This window comes from Oryzias melastigma, linkage group LG18 (assembly GCF_002922805.2).
Source record: "Oryzias melastigma strain HK-1 linkage group LG18, ASM292280v2, whole genome shotgun sequence".
Taxonomy (NCBI): Eukaryota; Metazoa; Chordata; class Actinopteri; order Beloniformes; family Adrianichthyidae; genus Oryzias; species Oryzias melastigma.
In genome coordinates this window covers 11,468,503-11,490,384 of record NC_050529.1, presented here as the reverse complement: position 1 = coordinate 11,490,384, position 21,882 = coordinate 11,468,503, and the positions used below count along the sequence as shown (strand labels likewise).

General features: G+C 37.8%; 1 protein-coding gene across 5 annotated transcripts in view; it reads left to right on the top strand.

Moving 5' to 3' along the window:
• LOC112156147 (collagen alpha-1(XXV) chain) overlaps positions 1-21,882 on the top strand; it is a 173,370-nt gene that overhangs the window by 89,619 nt on the left and 61,869 nt on the right. For all 5 annotated transcript variants that reach the window (XM_024288334.2, XM_024288328.2, XM_024288327.2 and 2 more), the window contains 2 exons: positions 15,406-15,432; positions 19,760-19,786. In XM_024288334.2, coding sequence (XP_024144102.1) covers positions 15,406-15,432; positions 19,760-19,786 — 54 coding nt within the window. The remainder of the gene's footprint in view (positions 1-15,405; positions 15,433-19,759; positions 19,787-21,882) is intronic.

Sequence of the window (21,882 nt, the reverse complement as noted above, 5' to 3'; positions counted from 1 at the left end):
AAAAAAAAAAAAAAAAAAAAATACAGTTTTTAAGTTTATTTTTTACCTGTCAATCGCACATCCTCTCCATAGAACAGATGGAAAGTTTCTCTGCAGATGAGGAGAAATGCATGCAACCATACTTAAGAGACCTTTTTGCTTTGTAAAAAAAAACAAAAAAAATGTTTTTTTAATAGTCAAGAGGCAAGTGTGATTGAAAAGCTATAATAATATGCGCCGACTGAGCTGTAAAAGTTGTAAGTTAATCCTATGAGCCTTCTCAGCCACTCGCTTCTGGGGTGCAGGTGGTCCAGCTTCTGAGTCTCTCTGAACAGGCCTTATAGCTGACATATAAAATACTGAACGAGGTCACAAAAGCAGCCCGGAGTTCAAAAGGTGTCTTTGAAATGTTTATGTGCTAGAAGACATCGGATTTTCTCATCTATTTAAAAGGTATGTGTGTTTAGGCACTGTTGGAGTTGAGTCCTTTGGGTGAGACTGTAAATCCAGTTCACAGAAGAAGCTGAGTGTGTCAACGGGTCACTCTCGGATGAAGTCATGGGTGGACAAAAGTGTTACAGAACATTTGAGAGGATGTCATTTAAAGATTTTTTTCTCATTTTTATTTAATATAAAAAAGGTTATAAAGACACAAGAATCCTGGCAATGACACGCCCTAAACTCACCAAATCTTGCTTTAAATACTAGACAGCTCTGTACAATAAGAAACATGTGTGGCTCTTTGTTTGGTCTGCCCACCTAGGGAATGGCGGAAGGAACATTGCTATGAATATTCAACAGCTAGAACTTGAAGAACGCAGCACAAATTGTGCACAGCCCTCTGGACCAAAAGAAACAACCACCGAAGAGGACGTCATTACGGATGGGTGCAGCTGATTGCTTCCTCAAAGATGAAAGTAGAGGCAGATGTAAAAATAGAAGAAAAAGATGGAATATTAGTAGGGTTCAAAGTCCCACTCGTGATCACGTCAGGATCTATGTTGTAGCATTCCGAATGATCTTTTAATTATACAACGTAGTTAAAGGGCCAGTTTGCAAGCATTTTTTAAAATTACAACTTTAAATTGTAAATTCACGAGAAAAATTCTGTTAAAATCAGTTAAATTCTGATAATAAAGTCGTATAACTTTAAAAGTGATATGCTAAATTTATAACTTTTTTCTTGTAAATATACGTGTTTTAAGGTCATGCATTTATTACTTGAAATCTCGTAAATTTACGTGAAGGAAAGTAATACATTTACAAGAAAGAATTCATACATTTACGAGAAAAAGTCAAATATTTTGTGAAAAAACAGGATAAATTTACAAGAAAAAAGTCATAAATTAACAAGAAAAAAAAAGGCATACATTTACGAGAAAAATGTATTAAATCAACAAGAAAAAAAGGATTACATTTCCAAGAAAAAGTCATAAATGTACCAGGAAAAAAGTAATTAACGAAGAAAAAAAAGTCACATTTACAAGGAAAAAAAATCATGAATTTACTAAAAAAAAAAGGCACACATTTATGAGAGAAAATTCACACATTTATGAGAAAAAAGTTATAAATTTACAAGAAGAAGCAGTCATAAATGTACAAAAAATAATAAATTTACGAGAAAAAAGTCAAATATTTAGTGAAAAACAGGATAAATTAACAAGACAAAAGTCATAAATTTATGAGAAAATGTATTAAATCAACAAGAAAAAAAGTATTACGTTTACAAGAAAAAGTCATAAATGTACCAGGAAAAAGGTAATTAACGAAGAAAAAAAGTCAAATTTACAAGAAAAAAAATCATGAATTTACTTAAAAAAAAGGCATACATTTATGAGAGAAAATTTTACACATTTATGAGAAAAAAGTTATAAATTTACAAGAAAAGGCAGTCATAAATGTACAAAAAATAATAAATTTACGAGAAAAAAAGTAACACATTTATGATGAAAAAAGTCATAGATTTACATGAAAAAGCTGTCTGAAATTTACAAAAAACACAGCTTTATTCTGATACATGAAAGACTTAGTGTTATATAAACATGTTTGGGCACAAATTTTGGCACTTCTATGAATTGCAAAGAGCACTAACTGTACGTCACCACCAATTCAGAGTCCCTGATTGGTCAAAGTTCAACTGGTTTAACTTTCAACGTGCATTCAATGGCCGTGTGCTTTGTACATAGAGCCCCAAAGGCATGCTTTAAAGCATGCATAGTGACATAGACGCCCAAAGATGGAAGTTTATGTCGACTTTTCATTGCAAGTGGCCGCGTGAACATGCGTTACCAAGGCCGGTGTAAATGTAGCTTTAGAAATGTGTTGATGTTGAGCAACACCACCCCCTTTCCCCTCCCCCGTGTCTGAGAGTTGTGTTTTCTACATCACAAATGATCTCTTTTTCAATAATTACTCAAAAATGCTATTTTAATCTTAGTTTTTTTTATCTATGGTCTGCCCATCATCATGTTAAAAACACCATTTTCATCGGAGTGAGTCTTTAAGGAAGGGTGTAAATGATTAGTTATTTTTTGTTGCTGCAGAATAAAAGTTAGATAAAAGCTGTTATTTTGCTTACATGTATTTTTTTTTTTTTAATCCTCCGTTCTCATCTTTGGATTATGAAAGCCAAGCATGTCGAAACATCAGCTCTGCCACTGTGAGCGCAGACGATTTAGCACCGATCAAGCATGAACCCTCATCCCAGAGGCTGCTCTCCAATGCCCACTTTAACCGCTTTGTTTATTTATTTCTGGCACAAACTGGATCCCATGCAAAATGAAAATCGCACTAACGACAAGGAAAACTCCTGCTTTGTGTAAAAAAAAAAAAAAAAAAAAAAAAATTCTGGTCGGAGCAAAGCCTGAATATTACAAGAGCTTCACGCTGATGAGAACCTCATTAAAAACATCTCCGCTCCACACTCGGAACAAACCAGCCCTGGTACAGCTTGAGCTTTTGCAGGAGTTCAACCGTGCCGGTAATGAGGTAAATAAAGCCGCTTGCGCCCGCATCTGTTTGTGACAAGTTGCTTCCACCTCCCCTCTTTCTCCGAGGATCCTGCATTGCAGTTTGTGGATGAGGTGTCACGGCGTATGAATTATGCAGTTGCAAAACAGCGATTAGAAGAAGTGTGGGTTTGCAGAAGAGGAGCTGTGGCCGCCCTCCACCCTTCATCCCTCATCTGATATTCGGCACAGCTCCACACCTGATAATAAAACACTTTGGAGCTGGACTTTGATCACTTGGTGCCCTGCAGAAGCTGAATGAGTGCCAGTTAATCTAAGTTTGAAGAATCTCAGCACGATCGCGAGCTGCTTTTATTTACACATCTTGCAGTCTTGGAACAGAGAGTCCAATAAAAACTTCAGCACAGAGGTAAACACACAAAGGTCGGTGTTGAACACACTCTGCTAAGAGCTGATAGGGGATTTATCTCTTGTGACCACATTTTTTGGGGAAAAATATTGCCTCAAATATGCGGCGTGAAGATGTTTAAAGTTTGACTTTTCTGATTCTCATGCTCAAGTTTTCCCTTGTAACTAAAGACTCACTCTAATCATCCTTTGAGTTATTTTAAAATAGTTCCTTTTAATTAGAATTTTGCTGATTTTAGGCCATTTTTTTAAAAAGTGTAATCGTCCAAAACATTTTTTTACAGTAATTCATGAGAAATTTATCTCCAAATTGTGAGTGTGACTATTTGAAGCAACCCCAACCCCTCTTTCCTTCACTGTCACTGAGAGCTCTCTGTTTACACACTCTCCTGCTAGCTTACAGCCACCTCACACCCCAATCCAACACCACCAGTGCAACAAACTCATTTCAAATTGCATTTTTTTCAGCTGCTCCTGATTAATAATGATTTGTGAGACTAGGCATCGCCAATACTTGCCAGAAACGATTTGATTCACCAGAGACTGGATCAATTTGATCCTGATTTTTTATTTATTTTTTTATTTTTTTATTTCAAACCACTTAAAATTCAATTGGATTCAGTTGAATTTTGAGTTTAAACCAGTTTACACATTTAGACACATAAAAAAATACGTTAGTAACCTATATATGTTTGGAAGATATTTGTAAAATAAAAACAAGATAGTTAATATCTGTCTATCTATCATACAGTGAGTGTTACATGGATTCTCAAACAGAGAAGCTCCAAAAATTGTTCTGCTTCTCCTGGAGGGCGTTTCAGTTTGGCCACTAGGTGGCGATCGTGCTATATACATTACACCTTATTCCAGAAGAAGAAGAAAGTATGAACAAAAAAAGGGTTTTAGACCACAAATTGTTACTTTTAAAATACTTCCTAGTTTGGATATAACGGTGTATAAAGATGTTTATTTAGTCAATAATGTATGTTTAGGTCGACCAAGCATTAGTAGCTGTCCTATGGGAAATCCCATTATACATTAGCATCAAGCTAGCAAACTTTAGTTTTATGCGTTAGATCGATCTGTACTTTTATGAATTGATCTATTAATCGTAGATCGATTAACCAATTTTATTAGCCCAGCCCTAATCACTGATTTGAATAAAGAAATACTCAGAAATGCAATTTTAAATATAGTTTTCTTTCTTTCATTTCCTCTACCATTAGAAAATGCCAATTGAACATGTTAAAAATAGCAAAAAGACAATTTTCATCTGAGTGGGTCTTTGAAGAAATCAAAGGATGATACTGTTAGTTTTCACAGAGACTTCCTGACAGGGATGGGAATTGGCCGACTCGACAACAGGCCAAACACTCGCAGGGACAATTGAGAATTCCTTTTCTTTAACATGGCAGGAGCGATCGCAGCTTGAGTGTGACGCTCCGGGTTTTTTCAAGGGAGAAGTTTGACAGCTTTGTGATTTAGAGGAATTTTCCTCCTGCTCCCTTTAAATGATGAAAAATGTAGAGCAGCCAGCATGTGGTTGTAATCGAATAAGCAGGAAAAGTGAACAAAATACTTTCCCAACTGGAGCTTTGTCCGCTGTTTAACATTTCAAATCCACAACAAGAATTTTGCGGCTCTGAAATTTGCTTACATGTATCGCGCTGGGAGAAATTTGGCTTCAGTGTTTGAATTTTTCTGCCTTTGGGTTTGCCTTGAAGCTGTTTAAATGCACTCTCCTCCTTCAGGAGGGACGAAAAAACTCCTTATTTACCTCTGTGCTTTCACAGCACACTGCAGTTCTACTTTCAGTTTCATTTTGCCTCGTCTGTCTTTAGAGTCCCACAAGAACACAAAACAAGCAGACACACTCGCACACTAAAGCCATTTTCTGCTGCCTAATTGTGATGCACTGTGGATATGGGAAACAGATGCCATTCCCAAGTCAGTTTTCCAGTGTGGTTTTCCTATCCCTGCCTAACCTCTGCGTCCAGATTCCCTCTACAAGCACCAGCCACTTGTGGTCATCCATTCCTGCTCATTCTGCACTGATTGCTCACATCCCTGTCCTCCATTAGTTTCCCGCCTTGACGAAACGTTCCCTCGGGGCTGGCAGTAATATGATTGAGGGTTCCCATGCAGAAATAACAGATGGAGGTGTTCTTATAGATATGTGAAGATCCCTCACTCTGTTGTCGGCCCTTTGGCTAAACATGCTTTTAGTAGCTGTCTTCTGTTTTCAATCTTGTGTTTTCTTTGGACATACATTTCTTTTATCTTGATTAAAATGGCCCAACTCTGCTCGTCAGGAAGAAAATGTTACTTTTTTGACACTTAAGGTCATACATTTTTCTCTCTTTTACACTTCCCATCTGGATGTTAGTAAAAATGCTTAAAGAGAACAATTGTTCTCAGTAAATGTTTGTTTTCAAGCTCTAATTACAAAACATGCGGTCATTGAACGCACGTAGAACCAGTTGAACTTTGACCAATGAGGGACTTAGGTTTGGTTGTGACGTACGGATGGTGTCCCTTTCCATTCACGGACGTGCCAACCCTTTGAAAATTTATCAAAATATAACATTTTATATTAGTAATGTGTTGCATATCGGTGAAAAGCAGCTTTAAAGTGTTGCTTAAAGCTGCTTGTCACTGCAGATCAGCTAATTCACATTAATTGTGTAAGAAGTTAAAGTTTGTCTGGTATTAACGGTTTAAAGCTAAAAATGCAAGAAAATGTAACTGTTAGGGTCGTCGGTTATTGGTCTTTCTTGACTAAAAATACGAGTATTTTTTTTTACCAAAGTGTGTTGTAGGGGTGTCAGGGGGCAGATGAGGTCCTGGTACTTGACTTCCTTCCAGCTAATTATTGTCAGCCGCCATCTTGTCTGCAACCAGGTCCCCCTCAGATTCGCCGGAAGTCCCCACCAACATTTCACACCAAGCCTCTTCCAACTATGAGAAAATGTGCCAGTAGTCTAGTGTGAACACCAAATGCTAAAAGCGCGTTTAAGAAGACCTCCGTGAGAAGGGTGTATTTGGACACATTTAGTTCGTTTCCTCCCATGTTTCTGATCAAATTTTCAGTCTGAACATATCCATGGGGACTCTGGTCCAGGACCAGAAATCGCTCTCGGATCCATCGTTTGAGGTGGTCTCAGTTTGTTTCCAATTGGACTGAACTCTGGTTCGCTCTGAGTTTCCTCAGTCAAAATAGGCGGAACAACCGAACCAAAAGGGTAACCGCTTCACGTGATGTAAGCAGAGTAGCAGTGGCACACAGGAACTCATAGAAATGTGGTCTGATGAATACAGGCTCATTGAAACAACTTTTAATGTGATACTCATTACTTCTCACACTGTTGTCCTGACAATCTATATGTCATTAATACTCATCGGTGTATCTTCTTAGCCGTTGTTTCCTCTAACTGTTTTGCAGCATTCCTCCGCTGCACCATAGAAGCAGTAAAAAGCATAGGATTTCTTCTGGTCATTGCTTTGCCCCGCCCTTGTAATTCCAGGCCAATTACTGAGGAGATCTTCAGTCACGTGATTTTGTTTACAGGCTTTAGTTTGGAGCAGAAATGTCCGGTTGAAGACAGTCTGAATACACAACAAGCGTAAGACTCCGGACCAAATTAAGTGGACTTGGTGTGGACTAACGGACTTCTCCAGTCTGAATACACCCTTAGAATTTATTGACTAAGGAAATTAAGGATATTTTGAACTGAATGCATGCAGACGTGGACACATAACCAGAGAAGTGCAAGTCTTCTAGGTCCAAGGGAAACTTCTGCAAGACCCAAGTTTTGTCAGAGCACTGAGAAAAATAGCTTCTAGCATGCATGGTGGGTCGTATTTAGGATGAGAATTCGTTTTAACAAAGCGGATCATTCACAAAACAGGGACAAGCCAACATAACAGAGTCCCCTTTGATCATCCAAAATCACTACAATTACAATAAACTCTGCGGGCGACATTTCACTTTGTCAATTTGGCAAATAAAGTTGAATCCATCCTATAAAGTCAAGTTCAGCCTTTTAAGCAAAAGTTCATAGCACTCTAGCTTTGTTATGCTTGTCTAATTTTTTAAAACAGATGAGACGTAACATGTGATTGTAGACGTGGTGACCCCGTACGCTTTCAAGAACGTCTGCCAAGATCAACTGTAGTCAGACTGTTGTGGGAGCTCGACCTTCTTCTAGTTTTACGACATGACAAACACAGTTCATGGGTTAACGCTCTGATGTGTGTCAGTCAGGTCGCTTAAAGGCCTTTACTTTGGCTCTCCGCCGGCATGCTGGTGAGCTGCACACTTCACCTGCCCCCTCTCCACTTACACGTTCTCTGTCAACACTTGGTGCCAGGAGCGTTGCTTTGTTTAGTTTCCTTTGTACACACTCTTATAATCATTGTGTAGGACCGCGTGGCCGTAAAGAAGAGCTTGTAAAAGTGGTAGTTGCTGGCTTCCACTCTCAGATGCCAGGGCTTCAGGGTGAGATGATGGGATCCATGTGGCCAACAGTTCAAGCTGTGGAAACTGCTGCCAGCTCATTTGGCCCGACAGATGCAATGTGGATACGCGCTCCGTTTGATGGATGGGTTTTTCTGGACCCTGTTAAACTTAACTGGTCATTGTGATGAAAATTTATATGTCTGCGTCCAGACATGGGTTACTTCCAGATTCACTGTGACTTGTTTCTTTGAAATTCTTGTTTGATTGTGTAGACTGCTTTCCAAAACTGTACAAACAGCCAAACTAGTCGCCTGAATCAACAAAAGCTGAAGTTGCGGACATGAACCAGCTCCTTACCATAGGATGCAGTTTCAAGCTTTCGTCTGCTAGTTTTTAGGATAGAAAAGGAGGAATGGGAACTGTTTTTTAGTTGATGTGAGTACTGCCTTGATTTGTTTATAGGAACAAGTTAACTATGTATTTATTTTGGGACAATGAAAGCCAATGCTATCTAAATTACAAGCAAATGAATACGTTTTCTGGTGCTATGTTCAAATCCAACATGTTTTTTTTTTGCTACACCTAAACTAATGTAGCCTTTAGTGAATATAACAGGCTTAAACAAGTATCTGCTGAGTCAATCCTATCATTTTACTCTTATTTTACACAATACAGCAAGCTAATTTACGTAGCAAGTCAAGCCATAGCGGTGGCTGACGTTTGCATCTTTGTAAAGGTGAACTTCAGGCTATAATGAGAGCAAAAGAGCTCTTTGTGTGGGTCAGAACAGTAAATCTAGTTGGCAGTCCACCGAAGATTCATGCTAGCATCAGGAATTGATCACAGATTTACATGACATACTAAGCTTTCATAGAAGAGATGTTGTTTCCTACAGATGTGCATGACCAAATAATCCCTTTATATTACAAAAAGACATTGCCAACAATTCCTGATTTAAGTAAAATTAGCGTTTAATTGATTGTGATCCCCAAACTTGCATGAACCGACCAAACAACATGGTAATAATTTGGTATATTGAACCAGAGAAGAGAATTCTCTTTCATGTTCATGGATCAAGTGACTTGATAGAAAACGTTTTTAAGCCAAACATTGGTCATTTCAAGGGGGTTGAACAAAAGCATCTAAATGAAGAACGATGGCGGTAAATTATTAATTAAAAAAAACAGGACATTATTCAAAAAGAAAACCAAAAATAGCTTAAAACATTCACAGAGTGATACAAAGTTTGACTTAAGAGCAAAATGTTTTTTAAAAAAAGTAGAATTTGGTTAGTCAGCAAAGTGATCCAGGTGTGAGTTATATACAGGATGTCTCATTACAAATGTATTATTGTAGATTTTCAAAATAAAACAAGAATTGACACAAAAAAGCCAACAATTCTGTTGAACTTCAAATCAGACAGAACAGAGAGGTATAATTGGGGGAAAGGACTATAAAGTCATCTTCCTTTAATGGCTACAAGAGAATTTCATGTGGTCGTTTTAATCTGAAATGATGTAAGTGACATTGTCGCATTTGTAACACAGTATTCTTCATGCCGTTTGTGGGTTGGCTCTTCTTCACTTTGCCTTTGAATATTTTCCCACAAAGCTTTTCCATATTTCTGTTCGACTCTGCTAAAAGGTGGCAGAGGTTTTTTTTTTCTTTTTTTCCATGCGAAGAACTCACTGAGGTCCTTTTAGAGGATTTCTGTGTGACCTCTGGAGAAGGAGACCTTGACCTTAATCCACATAAACATGAAGACTTGATTTTGTTCTTTAGAGAACAATGGGAGTTTGACGTTAAGTTTCACTGAAACGAAAACTTTTTGAAATGTAGACTTTTGAGTGGAATGATTTTGACTTTGTTTACTGCTTTCAATGTTCCCTGGCTTTGGTTTTCATGCAAATATTTTAGGGTTTTAAGGCATCCCAGCTTCCCAAAAAACACTAGTTATAGTCATGTGTGTTAGGGGCTCTCACATTACGAAGCTACACTTTGAAAATGTTTTTGTGTTCATTGTGATGCATATTTTAGGAATTCATATCTCTCCAGCAGTATATTAGAAGAATGCTGCAAGAACATGTTAAAACACAAAAAAAGACTACTTTCATTGGAGTGCGTCTGTAACCCTTGCGCTATCTTAGGCATGTTTACATTAAAATGATAGAATGATACAGTGGATACAATGAGCATCCACCTACCAGAACATACAGCCTTTGCACTCTTACCTTTTGGTTGCAAGATGATTTTGACAGACCCAAATGCACAAGATAGGAGGCATAAAAACAAGAATGTATGACCCTAAATACAGAGGAGCTGGTGTGACAGTTGAAAGGAAGGAAAATTTGAAAACCCAACATGAGTCAATTAGGAAAATTAAACTAAAAGGCACCAATCATTAAACTGAGAGGTTATTACAGCTTGGTGAGTAATAAGTTTGCAATATACATATTTCCTTCCAAAATCACACTTACTCTGTTCTTCTTTATAGAAAACATCCATATTTCATTGGGTGGGACCCATATGTTTTTGTGTGCAACTAAAATCCCACCCTCAAACACTAGATGGCAGTGTAGTGCATTTTGTTGTAACTGTAGCTGTTGTAGCTGTTTCATCTATGGAGAATATGTGAGAACTTCAGATGTTATGTGTGAACTCGTGTGTCAAACCTTCATTTAATGAAATAAAACTAAGATATTTTTATATTGTAAATTGTTAAAATGAATCAACAAGGAAGTTGTTAAATTAATTCATACTTTCAGAATCTACATTCCAATATGTCCAAATAAATAGATAAATGTAGGGATTTTATAGTGCTCCATAAATTATGCATAAAACAAAAATTAGAGCACATAATCTTTTGGATTGTAAGATGGTTCCTTCTGGACTGAAGAGGATTTATGACTATCCTAGGAATAGAAAGCCTTTATTAAACAGAAGCAGCCCTGTGAGCAGCTGATCACCTGCTGGAAGAGAAGTGTTTAAAAGACGTGACGTGCAGACACTGTTGCTAATTAGAAAATCTTCGACGTGGCAGAGTGGATCTACAAAGCAACAGAGAGGCAGTTTGACACTGACAAATCGGCTCCAGTTCCACAAAGGTATAGAGCCTGAGTATGCGAAATAATGTTTCCCAGGGAGCTGGTTAATAGTCCCTATGAAGGACCTACAGTGAACTCACTTAAAGCTTTTGGAGAGGCTCCAGTGGGTGTTTCCTCCGTTGGTGATGTGCAAATGATGGGCTGTGTAATTAGCAGATGCGCACACAGGGCTGAAAAATCACTTCCACATGCTTTATACGCACACTGACAAACAAAACGAAGAGCGAAACCTGCTGCGTCCCTTCTTATTTGTATAAATGAAATTTCAAAGTTTGGATTATCAAAGGATTTATTGCTTTTAAAAAAGCATCTTTAGTGGTGAACTTGAGTGTACGTGACAGGCGCATGGAGCAACATCTGACAGAATAGATGGAAAGCCACCGATTAGCATTTTTAAATACCTCTTTAAATGTATAAAAATGCTCTTTTGCTCTCCGTTTTATGGAAGGTCAATGCGGATTTGATGAAGTTAGATTTCTCTGCTGCACTTATCATGAAACAATCTGGATTTGTTTTGCAGCTACATCATCGGGATGCAGACTTTTTCTTTTACTCCAGCTTTTGGTGCCCACTCATTTAGCCCTGTAACTTAGAGTGCCAGCTGTGCTTTTCATTGCCAAACATAATGCATTAAGCAGGCTTGTACAAAATAAAAAAAGAAGAAAGCTGGAGTGGCCGCCTGCTGACATGCTTAAATTGTCCCAATGCAGCTTTCATTTTAAGTAAAAACGCTTTTTCTTTTTGAATCTGTACATCATTATAAATCGAAAAAAGTCACATTTGATTCCAATGTGTTGTTTTTATTTCTGCCCGGGGAACCACAATCGGAAACAATGTTTTCATTATAACACATTTTCTGTTTACAAGTGTGTTGTGGCTCTTCGTATTGCTGTGCAGGCAGCAGGACCACCTTCCTCGATGTGTTGGCGTTGCGTTTCCTATGCTCACATCAGGCTTTTTCTATCACAACCTGCACAGTTCTGCAGGTTCACAACTCCAAAAAGACGCCAAACATCAACAAAAATGCACAAATAGTGAGCTACCAATCAAAAGTAATGTCCATTGGCAGCAAAGCAGGGCTACAAATCTCTCCCTGTCAGAGCTGTTTGCAGGAAACTGTGAAAGGAAACGGCTGGACTGCCTCTGGAGCCTTCAGCTCAGACTGTGCAAATTTGTGCTTTAATCCTGCAGTTGTAGGTCACTCGCTCATTGACTCGAAGCAACATCGTCCAAGCAGGACTTATGCTAATGTCATCCATCTACGGATTAGTGTGCGTTGAGCTCTTATTGTGTTGATGCAGCTGAACAGGTTTTTAATTTTATGTGCGTTCATAAGCCTCCAGATGTGTTTTCATGTCTCTATCGTTGTGGATCTCAGCCTTTTTACTGATTTTTAAGCCAAGTAGTTACTAAACAAAATAAAAATTGGAATACAAATTGGCAGATAAGACCATATCTTGCTGTTTTGGAGATTATTTTTTGGTTGTCGACATTGTCAATCAAACTTCTAAGTGCCATATCTCCTGCAGAATGCATTTAGGTCATTAGATCTATATAAATTGCAGTCAGATCTTTGCTTTCATTCTATAATACTATCCTTATTTTTCTATGATGATTTGAACTTTAAGGGTTTAAACAAGGGAGAAAGTGTATAAAGTATGTAGTGAAGAGTTTCAGCTACTGCGGGTTATATTTAGAATTTAAATCCCGCAAGAAATGAAGGAACTCTGTAAATGTTTTAAAGCAATGGCTAAATCTTCTCACAGCTTCTCTCAGTAACACTTGGTTCTCAGTCTGCAGGTACACTAGGTGTTCCTAGAAACCAGACTTCAACTTTTTGGAGTCAACTCCTCAATTAAGTTTGAGAGGCAGACAGCCTCTCTGTCTTTAAGGTTAAACTTGAAAACTTCCTTTTTTGATCAAGCTTATAGTTTTGCCTATAGATAACTGTGTCATTACATTTTAATAGTTTTGTGATTTGTTGGCGTAATTTGTACTTCAGGGCCACCGTAGCTTCCTCATCTCTAATTGCTGCAGTTAAGCCTTAGTCACAACTGCTCTTGTCGGTGGATATGGGCAATCTGCGGGTGAAAGTGGGCAAACTTGTACAGCACACATAGGTTGCCTCAATGAGCTTTCAAGATCGTAAACAACCCAATGAGCCCTTAAGGCAAAAACGTTGATACACGTTTTTTTCTACAATGCGTGCTGCTGGGTCAGGGTGTAGTGGACACTCACACAGCACATACGAGTAAGTAAATGTGAATTAGGTGAGACCCTATATATTTTTACCACCCCAAACCCGGTGCATTACAGCCGTCTGTGCTTTCCAGGTGAAATGTGTGCGCTCTCTGCACGTCCTAGCTGTTAAAAATTAGGAATTTAGATGATCAGAGTTCATATCAGATGCACACCCTATCTTGCAGCATTTGTGCACAGTCAGTAGGGAGCTAGAGTGCACACCTTACTCGTGGCTAGACGTAGGGATGGGAAACTTCAGGCCTCGAGGACAGCTGTGTCTACATGATTTCCAGATCTTCAAGCACTACTTATGACTGATTACCTGGTTCAGGTGTATCGAGCCAATTAGAACATGCCAGAGAAGGGGATGTTGGAAAACATGCAGGAGTTACTAATCCCTAGAGAGTGTAGCCACAATGGCGCCATTTGATAGCATCGACCTTACATCAAAATTGTGCGTAACTTACCTTTACAAATACGATACACTTACCACATGTATTACACTCCTATGTTCCAAGGCAAAGTCAAGACACCTGTGCAACCGCTTCTTCCTAAAACCTTCTACAGGCCTGGACAACCCAAAAAACCCACCATCTGTGATGTTCTGCAGGAATTTTCTTCCTTTCCCATCATTCAGAGACTGTTTTCCTCTCCACTGTCGGCTTTATTTGGTCAATACAGGATTACACCAGAAATCCTTCGATGTAATCTATCGGTCACTTATATAGGCCATTTGTGTACATTTATAATAATCTGGATTAATTGAAACAATCTGGACTGAATTGGATTATAGGAGTAATAATTCATAAATCCATGTGTTTTTTGTTTTTTTTTGCTTTGAGACGACCACAGTTGGGGACCAGTGTTTTATAATGAACCTATATTAATTCGGGCAAAACATCTTCGTTTTGTTTGACACCTTGGTAAATTATGGCACTTGAAATTAATATTAGAAAAAAGATTTTTGTGCTTATTTTCCGCACTTTTTATTTTTTTTAAGTAATAAAAACTTATATCTTAATTTTTTTTTTAGCCTTTTGTGTTTATTTTAAATATTTAGTTTTTATCACATAAATATATGCATATATTTCTTGATTCTTGGTCCAAAATGTATTTAAGGATCCGCCTTAGTCTTAACCAAAGGAAAGACTAATCTGTCCGCATTCAAAAAATACATTGATCATTATAACCTCATCAAAAATACATCATTACAACCAATACGTTTAAATTCATTAATGCAAAATAAAACCCTAGAATAGGAGAAAAAATCGTATTAAAATAAACGACTCATTTACGCAATGAAATGAAATTATGAATTAAAGATTTTTCTAGACGAGCTTTAATCGCTCGTCTACTAAGGATAAAAATAAGTATTTCACCTGTTTCCATTTTAACGTACATATTTATTAAATTTTAAAGTACACACCTGGGGGTGCCATCAAGTGTCCCCGTTTGGGATCCATTGATCCATCGGATAGCATTGGATAGGAACCTCAGAGAAGCGTTGGCGCAGCAGTCTGTCCCGGTTTCTGCAGGCGGTCAGGAACACGGTTGCTAAGCTGCTTGTCAGCAAGTTACCTCGCTGTCTGTCATTCACCCGCACAAAGCCGGCAGTCGCTCTCCCAAATGTCAAACCTCGGAGTAAGAAGAGAGTCCCAACACGAGCTTCACCTTTCAGCTCCAAAGCTGAGGCTTTGAACACAAACCCACATGGATGCGCACCTCATTGTCTCCTGATTTCACTGCGAGGCCTCCCCAGAGCCGCCGCACGCTGACTGACATATTGGAAGCCAAACTGGCTGGCAAAAACTGCTGTCTACAATAAAAAGAAGGAATATTCCTCCTTTTCTGGGAACCTTTTATTATGTGCTGCCAATACTTAGTTAGAGATTTCTGGATTTGATCCTCTAAGTAAACGTGGGCTTGATTTGGGTCTGTTTTATGTTTTAATTGTGTGTTTTTATAAGCCCCGCTGTCTACAGTACATTAAGTACCGCTTGCCAGGCTGTGACACAGGATTTTAATTAAATCCTTGGAGAGATGTCTAAAAGTACGCATGGCTAGTTTAATCAAAATCTCCCTCTCTTAGATCATTAGTTTAAAGCTGTATTTAGCGGCCCCTTTTTGTTTCTTCGTTGACTTAGTGTGGCACCTTGATTTATAATCTTTTTCATATTTCTAGACAATCATCTCCTGTTAGAACTATTTCAGATGAACTGAATAACCTTTTTTTTTCTTTTTATAGGGTCCTCCAGGTCCAAAAGGTGAAAAGGTGAGTTATTTTTATGGTATATTTGATCTAAAATAAACTTTATGATATGTTAAAGCTATTTTTTTTGTTGTAAAACTTGCTCAGCTATATTTAAAGTCTTAAAAAGACAGAAACGCCAGCTGTTCATCTGCAATATTTAAAAATAGGGCAGATTTTATGCAAAAAGACCATATGTTAGTCTGTTTCTGATGTACAGTGAGTGGTAAAACTACACAATGACATTTGGTGTTGTAACAGACTGTTAAAAAACCCTAAACTGTAAAAAAAAAAAAAAAAAAAAAAGCATGAATTCTGAAGCAGGTCGCACATAGCAGGTGGAGTGATGCCCATCAGCTTTTTAGCATAAACCAGTCAGGAATCATTTGGGAGGAAAAGCAGGAGATGTGAACCAAATTCATTGTGACATTAAAATGCTTTGGCACATAAACCCTGAAGCATAAAGTGAGAAAAGTCTGGACAAAGCCTCTGGGGTCTGCTCTGGTGGGACCGACTTGAAAAGAGCAGTCCTGAGGAACTGAAAGATTCAGTGTTGCTGGGTCTGCAATGACAGCTGAACATGTCTGGAGGAAAAAGGAACTGTATTTTCCACACTATAGAGCCTACCAAATTATAAGGTACTTCGTCAATGATTTTCAAATCTGTCATTTATATATAAGGCGCACCAAACTATAAGAGAAACAAACAAAAGATTCAGAAATAAGTCGGTCAGTCAAACTACGTTCACACTGGCTTTGGCGATAAATAAAAACTGTTAACGGGTGGATATATGTGTTTTAGGCTTCTGCGCTCAAAGCTCTTATGTTGCTACAGAAATTTCTGCTACAGTTTTCATGTTCTGTGCAGAATGTAAATCCGGTGGAACTTTGACCAATCAGGGACCTGGATTTGGTAGTGGTGTTCCCTTAAATTTACGGAAGTGCCAATTGTTTGAAAATTGATACATTTATACCTCTATTTCATATACCTAAATAGAGCTGTTAAAGAAAAATCTTAGTAGATTTGCACTATTTTAACTTTTTGTATCAAGCCTCTTCCAGCTGTAGGTGGTGGACATGCGCTAGTATTGGGTAGTAACAATCCAGTGTGAACACCACGTGCTAAACCCATGTTTAAGAATGCGCGTTTAGCTTATTCTTGAACACGACATACGAAGATAATTTTACTCCCAACCTTTTTGTATAGCATAAAAAACAAACTGTCTTTAAAATTGACATTACCGTGACTACGCTAACTCCCAACCTTAGTAGTAGCACGTTAAAAAAAAAGAAAATTGCGTGTTCACAACACCCAACCACTTGCAGTAATCCAGTTTTATACCATGGTACGGGTGAATACTCGATTCTGATTGGCTGCTGGTTGGGGAAAGTGATAATCCACAGGGATAATGCACACCTGAAAAAAAAAAATAGCTCAAAAGTTCTATATCACTGTGCAGGCTTCTTTAAAACATACTTATGCATCATCATCTGGACAAAAACAAGCGGTAAGAGGGGAACTTTCTCTCTGAACGGATTCTTTTTTAACCTATCGTGACAATCGGCATTTTTATCGCTTTCCTCTCCCGGTGCAGTTGAGGTTTGTGTCGGCTCAATGGCATGTTGTCACGCCATATCAAATGCGATCTAAACCGAAGAAATAACAGGAATAAAGTACTAAAAATTTATTGAATATTTATTTCTTTTGTTAGTGTTAATGGTATAAGCGGGATAATGCCCTTTGAAGTGAGCATTATCAGAAATTAATGCACTTCGCAGAGAGTTCAGGCTTCCACGGTGTGCATTAATTTCTAATAATGCACACTTCAAAAGGACATTATTCCTTACATAAGGCACTCTAAATTATAAGATGCATTATTGTTTTTTGTAATAAAAAAATAAAATAAATAAATCTTTTAAGTGTGCCTTATAGTGCGGAAAATATGGAATGTAAAGGTTGTTGGCTATGAAAAAATGATGACAAAGCTGTCACTGGATAGAAGTTGATTAAAGAGATAAACAAACAGTTGAGATTTCTAAAGATTCACTTTCACAAAGTCTAGTTTTGTCATACAATCGCACATTGCCTTTGATTAAAAAAAACTTTTGGCTTTTCGTACTTCTTTAACAGAACTTAAACAGAAACTATTCCTCCTTTTTCTTCAATAAAGCGACTAGTTGTAGCTTTAGCAACTATTCATTTTGGAAACTTTTGGAGATTCTGACACAGTGGGTGCTGCTACAGACCCCTCCCACATCCCAGAGCAGTGGAAAAAACACGGCAAACCAGTTCTCCCAGCAGCTGTAATCAGGGGTAGGGAATGTTAACCACGCCATTAAATTGACTTTATTACTTGTTTGTTCTCAATGCTGGCATTACTCTCCTCCATTTCCACTGTGAGATGATTCATTTTTACCGAAAATGTCTTCAAGATAAAGAAAGCTTATCGTTTTCACCAGGTATATATGAAATGAGAACAAATTCTATTTTGTGTGTAGTTTGGGTTCTTTATGTTATAGCTATAAATTCTTCAGAAAGTAAAGATTTGAAATATTAATATATATATTAAAAATATAATATTTAAAAATGGTTTTGATTAAAAAAAGTTCCTAAAAAGTTTGACCTTTTCCTACATTACTGCTTTAACTTGGATTTTTTTCACCACAAACTTTCCTTGCATTTTTTTTTACACATACTATTTGTCCATAAAAAGGGTAATTTGCCACCTGCTGCTTCAAATTGCGTCAAAGTCATCCAAATGCTAAGTCTGAATATTTCAATTCTTCTGCCACTCACAAATCCGCAGCGCAGAGCGTTAAAAGCCACAGCCCCCGGTTTAAACCCTTAAACGCCTCACTGAGCAGTCCTCCATAAAACAGCAGCGGAGCATGCAAAGCAACCACACTGTCTCTTTACAGGCCTGCAGGACAAAAGGCATGCCTGTGGAATCACACCAGGGATGATAAAGACCCTCATTTACATGTTAGGAAAAAAGGGTGGAAACTTAAAGAGCTATCGCGCTAGATTAAGACTATCTAAAAGATCATCCGCTTGCTAAAAATGTTTTTTTTTTTTCAAAAACTGCCGCTTTAAACAGAAAATATAATACAAAAAATACTCCTATTCAGACAACCAGATTAATGTGATCGAATATCCTCAGTGAAAGCCAGGAACAACACGGTCCTGTAAAGTGCGTATCTTGCTGTTAGATTCATGCTCATGCCTCGGAGGTGAACTGCTTCATCTGCAAATAAATGAAATTACAAACCACTGGATGCAGTCTTCCCACCCAGGAAGAAGAAAGCCTTCATCCATGTGACCATCTACAAATACTCTCCTGTTAAATTTCTTTATGGCACAACAGCCCCATGGAAAGTTACAGAAACTCCAAGACATCTTTTATTTAAATATCTGAAGTATTACATTTGTTTGAACAAAACTCAAGTCCAGAGTTTTCTTTTTTTTGTGTGTGTGGTCTAAACGGGAGTCCAGTAAGCAGGAGAACAGAGTCCATCAAATGAGGATGATCTCTTGTCGGATTCGTGGCAGATGAAGGTTAGAATTCACTTTCTACCATCTGGTCTTCCTTCAGTTAGGCTAAACTAAAGCGTGTTTTTGTTTAAAGTTCACGCTAATGGGATAAGCCAACCTTTCTGCCATACATGTCAAAATATTCTTTCCGTAACTTAGACAACAATAGACATAGCATAGCAAACCTAGCATAGTCGGCTCAATCCCTCCAGCTCTGTGACAAGCTGGTGATCCTGCCTTCTTCGCCCAACAGTAACCAGGACAGTCCCTGGCAACCCCGCAGCCCCAACTAGTTAAAAAAAATGGATGGAAGTTCAGGATGAAAATCTTTGCATCAAGCGGCCATCTTGAATCTTTTTTTCATCCCTTTGATTGAGTCACTGAAAATGTAACGTGCCCCTGGTTGTGTCGCCATGCCGTGCCCAATGCCCAAATGGCGCCACGAGATCTCAGATTGAACCTGTACATTGACGTAACATTAAAATCCGATATCCCTGCCGTGCGAATTGCATCCAGTTTAAATGCACCTCAAGATTGACTCGGACCAATCAGAACTTACTGAGGATTTCGGGGTTCTAGCATGGCGACATCTGTTTGGCAATAAATGGTGACTTAATTTACTTAATTTGATTGGAGCCTGTTGTAAGCAGTTTCTTTTTCCCTCTTTTTTTCCCACGGGTAATTTTACCACATTGAAGGATTGAAGTTTTTTGTTTGAACTTGTGTTTTTTTTTTNNNNGATTTTATTCAGAACCCTTTATTTGTCCATGTATGTTAGACCCTCACATTTTAAGACAAACTCTTTTTGTTTCTTCTGCAGGGGGATCAGGGTGACCAGGGCCCACGGGTATGTCGTTCACTCACACTTTTTGTGATTGGAAGATAAATGTGGCTCTGTGTGTGTGGCTGTGTGTGTGTGTTTTGTCTTTCCCCAGCAGAATTGTGGCCAAAGAAAAAGGTTTCAAATGCATCAAATTCTTGGGATAGTGTTCTTTCAATGTGGCCAAGCACAACAAGCATCGCAGCACTGCTTTTTTTTAACATCAAAAATGAATAGCAAACGTGCGTGATACTTTGGAAAGCTCAAAAATGGGTGTACTTTCAAAAAAAAAAGTTCAGTCTTTTTCACACCAGCAGTAGGGTTCTGCTGGATCTCAGCAACAATCAAAAGAGGCTCTCCCTCTGTAATTACTTGTGATTAACTTCAGTCTTCAGTGTGATATGGCGTGTTGACTCCTTTAATCATTCCCAGCTCCGTCGTCTGACGTTTCTATAAAAGCTCAGGATCTAAATGGTGCTGATGTGAGTTCTTTTCCATGCTTGACAGCCTCAGAAATGACTAAGTCTGCTCAACAGCTCCAATGGCTCCCGCTTTTCTTGAATAATGGTTAAAAATGAGCCCGCTCTGAAAAACAGACAGCCTAGGTTTGTTTAAAGTAGACTGCATTAAGAGGGGCCACACGTGCGCTCACAAACACACACCGGTATCTGCTGGTGTTTATCAAGAATTCATTGTGTGAAAGTCAAGTCGCTCTAAAGAGTCTGCGAGGGATTTTTTTATGAGACCTAAGGGTGTAAAGGCTGGTACTCAAGGATAAAAAAATCCCTCAACAAATCAGTCTGTCTTGTCGGTAGAACACCAGCCATCTCTCAAGCAGATCTGATTTCAGTTCAGAGCCGCTGCCCACCCACATGTCAATGTTTTTCCGACAAAATTTGTCGGCTCTCCTCAAGGTTAGCCGCACCATTTTTATTGTGATTTGAAAGTCGGTACATGTAAGCCTTTCAGTAAAACTCAGTTAGTTGTCTCCAAGTGACACTTCTTGTGTTACACACATGTTTGCTTTGATTTAGAGCCCACTTCAAGGATTGACTCTCTCTAGTACACATTTGTTCTGTGATATATTTAACCCTGGACTACATCAAAGTATTGACAGAAAATCCAGTTTTGGAATTAAGATTTTTTTAAACCTTTTGATGAAATCCACTAAAAATGACAAATTTCTTTGTATAATATATCGATTGTATTAATTAGTGCTGTAATTTGATTAATTTATTCAATTTAACATGAATTTTAATTAATTAATCTATGTTTAATCTCACTTAATAATTGCTGTGAAAATCTTAAATTTTAGGTATTTTTGTTTAAATGTGTGACATTGTAGAAAAAGATCATATTACTACCAAAAAGTGGCTTTATGTAGTATTCTGATTATAAAAGACTTCTAAACTTTACTTTTACTCCACCAAGGGGGATTTTTTTTTTCAATCTCGAACCATTACAAAAAATACAAAAACAAAGCATTAGGTTTAAAGTGCTCTAATTTAACACATAAAAAAGTGGTGAAGGTTTTCTGAGCAATAACAAAATATTCACCATGAGCTTTTTATTAATACCATAATACATATGGTTTAAATGGTATTCCACAGTTTATCGTTTGATACCATAAGCCATCCATGTAATTTGTCTTTAATTAATTAATCGCTATTAACCTAAGTAACAATTATGAAATGTTGGGTGATTTGGCCAGTTTTTGCCAACAATGTTTGTCAAAAATATTGATATAAGTGTTCAGTTTAAAAAGAAAAAGCACCTTATTTATAATAATTTTTCATTGCTTTACTGAGGTGTCAAGCATTTACAATGTGTATCTATTATTTATTCTCTCCTCATTCATACTTAGTGATGGTAATCTTCTGATGAAGCCACAGCTGCCCTGGGGCAGACTGGCAGAGGTGTGCTTGACAGGATATATCTTTTCTCAAATTTAATCCACACATTTTTAATATGGTGTGACACTTTTTTTAAATACAGTAAGTTGTCAATTTAGAATATAAATAACAAAAGATGAGTTATTATCATCGTAAAGTTCTGAAAATTAGTTAAAACTTTTCCCGCCAAAAGTGTTTTACTGATTTCATGGAGGCAGCCATTTTGAAATG